The sequence below is a fragment of the Octopus bimaculoides genome, chromosome 19 (genome assembly GCF_046866305.1).
Source record: "Octopus bimaculoides isolate indiv1 chromosome 19, ASM4686630v1, whole genome shotgun sequence".
NCBI classification, from domain to species: Eukaryota; Metazoa; Mollusca; class Cephalopoda; order Octopoda; family Octopodidae; genus Octopus; species Octopus bimaculoides.
In genome coordinates, this window is record NC_142946.1 from 49,125,210 (window position 1) to 49,132,917 (window position 7,708).

At 37.7% G+C, this 7,708-nt stretch overlaps 1 protein-coding gene across 1 annotated transcript; it reads left to right on the top strand.

The window, feature by feature from the left end:
• Positions 1-804: 804 nt before the first annotated feature.
• Positions 805-7,646, top strand: LOC106878102 (U6 snRNA phosphodiesterase 1). Its single transcript, XM_014927210.3, has 7 exons — positions 805-1,010; positions 2,268-2,413; positions 3,354-3,534; positions 4,009-4,062; positions 5,382-5,487; positions 6,157-6,240; positions 7,437-7,646. Exons 1-7 carry the CDS (start codon positions 865-867, stop codon positions 7,557-7,559), a joined length of 840 nt encoding a protein of 279 aa, XP_014782696.1. The 5' UTR covers positions 805-864; the 3' UTR covers positions 7,560-7,646.
• Positions 7,647-7,708: the final 62 nt, after the last annotated feature.

Sequence of the window (7,708 nt, forward strand, 5' to 3'; positions counted from 1 at the left end):
GCGAAAACACCTAAAGCTCCACGAGGCTCCGGCAGGGGATGGTGACGAACCCTGCTGTACTCTTTCACCACAACTTTCTCTCACTCTTACTTCCTGTTTCTGTTGTGCCTGTAATTCAAAGGGTCAGCCTTGTCACGCTGAATATCCCCGAGAACTACGTTAAGGGTACACGTGTCTGTGGAGTGCTCAGCCACTTGCATGTTAATTTCACGAGCAGGCTGTTCCGTTGATCGGATCAACTGGAACCCCCGAGTCGTAAGCGACGGAGTGCCAACCAACCAACCACCAAACTATTCCTGGATAAAAGAGCTTCTTTAGCCCTCCTAGATGGGGACAACATCTCTCGTTGACTCAACAAAATACATTCAGTTCACAGTACAAAAGTCGGCTGGGTTATTTTGCTGTAGCTTTGCATGCTACAAAATACAGAGCATGAAGACCCACTAATCCATGGTAGCACAGAAAAACGATATGAAATGATGCTGAAGACGGCAACGCCACAATTTTCTTGGATCAAATTTTCATAAGAAAACAATGTCTAAGATAACGCGTAGTGGGATCGAACCTGGAACCACGTGGGTGTGCACCAATTCCCAAATAACGGGTGAAAGACAATGTCGAGCCCGGTGGATTTTAACTCAGTCTATAAGAGAACGAAATTAAATGCCGTGCAGCATTTCTTCACTGCTGATACTGCCATAAGAATGCTGATAATCAGATATAGTAAAAAATATATTTAGCTGTGCGACAACTTCTTTCTTTTATCAAATATCAAGCTCGCCTGTGAAACCCACTTGACAATAGCACGTAGAACAAAATTAATAAGGAAGTAAATTTTGTAGAACACCGGTTAGCTCAATCTTAATGGCAAGTGGAAGAATTGTTGATTATTCGGGAAGTTCAGATTCTGATCTCGATGATGAGGAAGAAAGTAAGGAGAGTTGTTTAAAACGAAAATTACCATGTAGTGCAACACCTGAAAAAGAAATGAATAATAAAAGGCGACACAGGTGAGAACGAGTTACACTGCATATGTTTATAAATTGTCCCTCAATATTACACGAGTTGTAGTAAAACGGTGTCGATGATAATTTTTCCCTGTTTGAGTGATATCCGTGTTAAGCTATAAACTATCCCTGACAGAATGTCGAGTAACGTTGGGAAATCAGGCTCTGTGAATCGTCCCGTTGTTTGTCTGGCAAAATCATTTGTACGTGGACGGTGCTTTACATACTGAGTTCAAATACCTGCGAGATCAACTTTACCATTCATCTTTCCGGGGTCATTAAATAAGCATAAGTCAAGAAATAGTTTCAGTATAATAGATTCGGTGATTCTTTCTCTTTCTCTGAATTTCTGGCCTTCTGCCTATGTTAGAAATTATTGCTTGTATAAGGTTCATAAGGCGGCGAATTGATTGTGAGAGGCAATAGAATACCTTGCAGCATTTGTTCCGGCTTTTTACGCTCTTGAGTCCAAATTTCACCGGAGCTAACTTTGTTTTTTGTCTCTTCAGTGTTGATAAATAAAATACCAATCAAGTACTGTAGTTAATACCCCTCCCCCGTCATCTCTCTCTCCCTCTCGCACACAATGAATCAGGAGGAGCCTAGAAGCAAGCTTCACACTTTTGTTGTACCAATCCCTTTCTGGCCACCCAATAAGTAAGTTGACTACATCGACCCTTTGCTCAAATGTTACCTGTTTTATCAATTCTGAAAGACTAGACATTTTGTCTGACATGCTAATGACTCTACCAATTTGCTGCCTGCCTTCGTGAAATAAATTAAAAGTGAATTTAATAGTTTTTGCATATAATTAAAAGGCCTGCATTGGCTCTTCCACATTGTAACTGCTCCAGTTTCAGCACATGGTCTCAAATCGATCCTGGTACTTATTTTTTTAGGCCTGGTACTTTATTCTACTGTTCTCTTTTACTGATCCACTAAGTTATGGGGATGTAAACAAACCAACACCAGTTGTGAAACAGTGGTAGGGGGTACCAACACATGCACAAAGATACACACTCACAACAGGCTTCTTTCAATTTCCATCTAACAGATCCACTCACAAGATTTTGGTTGGCCTGAGATTATAATAGGAGGCACTTGCCCAAAGTGCCATGCAGTGGATCTGAACCTGGAACTATGTGGTTGGAAAGCAGACTTCTTACAGCTCAGCCATGCCTTAGCCTATGTAAGAAAAATATATTTCAATCCAAGTCACTTTTTTTTCTCTTCAATTATGATTGTGGTAAATTATTTCAGAGACCCACTTCCATTGCCAGATGACATTAAAAACATGTTTAAAGAAAAAGAAATCTCTGTTGTTGACAATCCTGATTTTCATGACGGACGCATTCGAAGTTTCCCTCATCTTGCTGGTAACTGGGCTACTCATGTGTACATTGAAGGTAAGGATATTTATGTAGTTGCTTCTTTAATTTATCATAAATGATAAAGTGTAACATTATTGTAGAAAGGCAGAAAGAAAGATTCTGTATTGTGACAATAAGCATGAACTGTTTGCAAAGATTTGGTGTCCCAGACACAATAGCATCTGCCAATGGAATGCAATTTGTGTCTTTTGAGTTTAAAGAGTTTTGTAAAATGTTTGCTGTTGAACATGTGACTATGGTGCCATGCCATCCCAGATCTAATGGATAAGCAGAATACTTTATTGATGCGTTCAAGAGAGCCCTAAAAAAGTTGAATAAAGAAGTCATGGATGAGGTAGCTCTACAAAAATTCCTAAGAGTATACCAGGTGACACCAAATCCAAACATACCAGCAGGTATGTCACCAGTGGAGCTGATGTTTGCAAGGAAAATAATATCAGTCTTTGACAAATTGCTACCTGGTAAGAAAAGCAAAATTGCAATGGATAATACAGCAAGATATTTCAAAATTGGTGAAAATGTATGTTGTTAGGGCATATAAGAATGGAAAACAAAGTTGGAAAGATGGTGTGATTATCAAATGCATACAAAAAATGCTATATTTGGTAAAAGAAAGAAAAGGAGTATACAAGAGACACATGAGTCAACTAAAGAAAAGATTCATTGAGAGTGAACCCAAGAGAATGGAAGAACCAATGGACTTTTAACCTTTAGCACACTTACATGCATCATGGCACCATATGAGTTTTCTCGCCTGTAGCAGCAGATGCATTATGTCACATTGAGAGGGGAGAAAACTCATACAGCAACATAATGTGTCTACAGCATGCTAAAAGTTAATGATGATGATGATGATGATGACGATTTTTGTTTTTTTTACGCTGTTACATTAATAAGTAATTTTTGCTTAGATTTTTCTCAGCTAAATTTTATTACTAATTCTTCTTTTCTCCAGTGGAAAGAAACGAACACTTTGCAGAAATACAGAGACTTCTACTTTTGGAACTGGAGCCATTTGCAGATTTCAAAGCATTCTCTCAGCTTCATATTAGTTTGTCAAAGACAGTGCCAATCCGTCATCATTGGATTCAGCCTCTCACCGACAGTCTGTCAGTAAGTCTACAGGATGCTGTCAGGTTTGTACAACTATTTACTTCCGTGCTGAAACTTGTAGAGAAGATCAAAATCTTAACCATGTGTAATACAGAAAGCTTATGTATGTATATATCTGTATGTGTGTGTATACGTTTGATCTACCTGGATCGTTGGTTTTAGAACAGACAGAATATAACAACATTGCTATCTTAGCCCAGCGATGTATGCGTGAGGGTTATTGAACGTATGCCTTGGGGTTGTGAATTGGCAGAATCAGTAGAGTGTCAGACAGAATGCTATTCATTATTTGTTCTTGATCTTTAAGTTCTGAGTTCAAATCCTACCAAGGTCAGTTTTGCCTTTCATCATTTCTGTGTTGATAAAATAAAGTTACTGGGTTCAATATAATCTCGTATTCCTCTTACTTCTAATTTATACTTTGTGTCCACTTTAACTTAGTCATATACCATCTAAAAAGGAAGCGATAAAATCTTTGTTATTTCTTTTTCCTTTAGTACATCGTGTGGGTTTTGTGCCATAAAACTTTACACCAATGAAGAAAATACTCGGTAAGTTGCTTTTGGTTTTATTTGAATGAGAACCGTTGGAGACATCTAAAGCATTTACATATCTGAAGTAGTAGAGATATATAGAGATCTATAGTTTATACATAGTTTATAAATGAAGTGAAATCCTTATCTCTCACTGGAAGGAAAATGAAGGGAAATAGAATCTTTCTTATTGACAAAATGATACCTCCCCACACCACACACACTAGATACTATATCTGTATCAACACACGAGTTCACATTAAGGATCTTGCAAAACAAATACAAAAAATAAATTTAATTATATAGGCGTTATGTTCGATGGAGTGGAGGCGCAATGGCCCAGTGGTTAGGGCAGCGGACTCGCGGTTTCGATTTCCAGACCGGACATTGTGAGTGTTTATTGAGTGAAAACACCTAAAGCTCCACGAGGCTCCTGCAGGGGGTGGTGGCGAACCCTGCTGTACTTTTTCACCACAACTTTCTCTCACTCTTACTTCCTGTTTCTGCTGTGCCTGTATTTCAAAGGGTCAGCCTTGTCACACTGTGTCACGCTGAATATCCCCGAGAACCACGTTAAGGGTACACGTGTCTGTGGAGTGCTCAGCCACTTGCACGTTAATTTCACGAGCAGGCTGTTCCGTTGATCGGATCAACTGGAACCCTCGACGTCGTAAGCGACGGAGTGCCAACATGTTCGATGGAGTTGTCTCCCATGTATTTCCTGACTTTGATGGGACTTGGCTGTTGTTTCGTCCTTTATTATCTTCCTTGGGCAGATCTAAGACGTTCCAGCCTCGACCATCCTATAATTTTCCCAAATTTATTTATATTCAGGACTATATTATTCAATCTCCCCGCTTTTTAAAACGGCAGAGTGTGATGTGAGAAAAAAAAAAAAACAACAACTTACTGCTATTTCTAGCAGATCGAAGTTTGGCATACAAAGTAATCCAACGCAATTTAAACGTAGAAAAGCTATTATCTGTGTTATGACTCGCTGTTATTGTTTTTGTTGGATCTCAGGTTATCTGTTAAGCAGTGAACCAGAATCAAAAGCCTTCAGTCCGTGACAGCAGTCAGAAGATTTTTTTCCTCTTTTTTTTTTCTATTAAGACAAGGTATATTGGGGGACAATGCGATTAATTACGTCCTTTCTTTCAAAAGCTCGGAGGATGTGATTTTGGAGAGATTTGACTGCTATCTCTAGAAGCTCTAGTAACCACATAAAGACTCCTTTATTGACTGCGGTTAGATATTTTTGGTTTGTTTGTGGGTCTAGAAACTGATATGATTGATTGTTTTGTTTTTTTTACTATGCTACTATTATTCTTTTACAGATCCTTTCTTTCTTTGCAAGTGACCAGTTCAACAGCTACGTTATTTGACTATATAACCTATGTGGATAAAGCATTTAAAGATTTTAATCTACCTCCATTTTATTCAGTAAGTCAAACTATTTTCATCTTTTAAGAAAAGTGAAATAAACTTATCTGCCAGAACTTAAAATTAAGTTAATCTTGTATTAAAGTACATCACCACCATCTCTGCTGCCACCACCGCCTTCTCAACATCTACTGTCCATGCGTGCATGGGTCTGATAGAATCCTTTGAGGTAGATTTTTCTATGGCTGGATGCCCTTCCTGTTGTCCAAGCAAGGTAATATTTCTCTTTGGCTGGACATGCTTTCATAAAAGATTGGAAATGGAGTTAACTGCTTCTGTAATGGTGGCACTTGCTTTACAATTAATATGCAATGTCAAGATAAAATGATATACACATATATCTGACACATATCCTGCATTTTTCTTTGTGCTGGTATTGTTTAGGTTGGTAATGTTTAATGGTCTGATTATGTTTAGTAAGGGAATGTTTTAATAGGCTGATAATGTTTAGTATGAAAATGTTTTAATGGCCTAATAATGTTCAGTATGCCAATGTTTAATGATCTGATAATGATTAGTACGGTAATATTTAATAGTCTGATAAGGTTTATTGTAGAGCTTTGGAGCTGTAAAGCTTATTATTGAAATTTATTCCATTGTTAGAAATGTTCAAAAGTCTCAGTTATAGATTTTCATGAATAAATAAATTCAAATGTCTTGTATTTTTAGGACCCATCCTTCCATGTGAGTATTGCCTGGTCTTTAGGGGATGTTATAAATGCCATACCAGAAGAAATCATGCAGAATTTACAGGTAATTTTCATATCAGAATATTACCATGCTATTGTTATAGAGTTTTATTCTTGCCATAGTTTTTGTTTTCATGTTCTACTCAAAGTCCGCCTTAGTCAAACAAATCTTTGATCAAAGACATTCTAGCTGTGATCATTCCATTGTTTAAGGCTGTGTAGGACTACTGTATCTAATGCATCTTGATAGTATCTGATTTGAGGGAAATTTGGTTACTATTCCTAGCAGCCAAATAAATCTCCTTTAAAGCACACACACACACACACACACACTCTCTCTCTCTCTCTCTCTCTCTCTCTCTCTCTCTCTCTGACAATTTTCCTCACTGTCTCCAAATTTCATCCACAAGGCTTTGGTTGATTCAAAGCTATGGTAAGCAACACTTCCCCAAAGTGCTGCACAATCAGTGAGATTGAACTCAACATTATTTTGCTGCAAAATGCAATCATCAACCAACACTGTCATGCCAGTACTTATTTATGTAACAAGGTTTATGTTTACACTACAAAATATAGCAACATTTTTGCTTTGAGAGTTAAGGTGACTGTCTTACAAAACTTTATATATGACTTCATCATCATCGTAATTGTCATCCTTTAATGATTGTCTTTCATGCTGACATGGGGTTAGATGGTTTGACAGGTTCTAACAAGCTAGAGAACTGCACTAAGCCCCAATATCTGTCTTGGCATAGTTTCTACAGCTGGATGCCCTTCCTAATGCCAACCACTTTACAGAGTGTACTGGGTACTTTTACTTGGCATTGCACAGTCACTTTTATGTGGCACTGCACAGGGGCTTTTATGCGGCACTGCACGGGCGCTTTTACTTGGCGTTGCACAAGCGCTTTTATGTGGCACTGCATGGGCACTTTTATGTGACACTGTATGGGCGCTTTTATGTGTTGCCAATGCTTTCAAATTTTGGCACAAGGCCAGCAATTTCAGGGGAGGGGATAAGTTGATTACATCAATCCCAGTAGTTGACTGGTACTTATTTTATCAACTCCAAAAGAATGAAAGACAAAGTCAACCCTAGCAGCATTTGAACTCAGACCATAAAGTTGGAAGAAGTATAGCCAAGCATTCTCTCCGGTGTGGCTAACGATTTTGCCAGCTTGCCTCTTTATGGTTCATCCCTAATAAACTTATAAACAATCAAAATTAATTTTCCTTTCTCTTTCTCTTTCTTTTTTCAAGAATCACTTGGACAATTACCTTTGTGAACATATCAACAGTTTTGTCATCTCCATCACAGAAATACATTGTCAAATTGGAAACAAACATTTCACATTTCCTCTAAAATCAAAGAAAAGATACTGAAATAATTTCATTGATATGAAAATACTGTTTGTTTTTTTTTATATCTCTTTATTTTCATTGATATAATAAATTATTTTCATAATAATTTTCATGTCTTCTTCTTGGAGAATACATTTTGGATTTTAGGAGTTTTTGTATTTTTGTGTTGC

Excerpts from the sequence above, each read along its gene's own strand:
- LOC106878102 (XM_014927210.3), top strand. The coding sequence starts at position 865 with ATGGCAAGTGGAAGAATTGTTGATTATTCGGGAAGTTCAGATTCTGAT. Across the intron at positions 1,011-2,267 it reads AATAATAAAAGGCGACACAG|AGACCCACTTCCATTGCCAG; the intron begins GTGAGAACGAGT and ends AAATTATTTCAG. Across the intron at positions 5,488-6,156 it reads ATCTACCTCCATTTTATTCA|GACCCATCCTTCCATGTGAG; the intron begins GTAAGTCAAACT and ends TTGTATTTTTAG.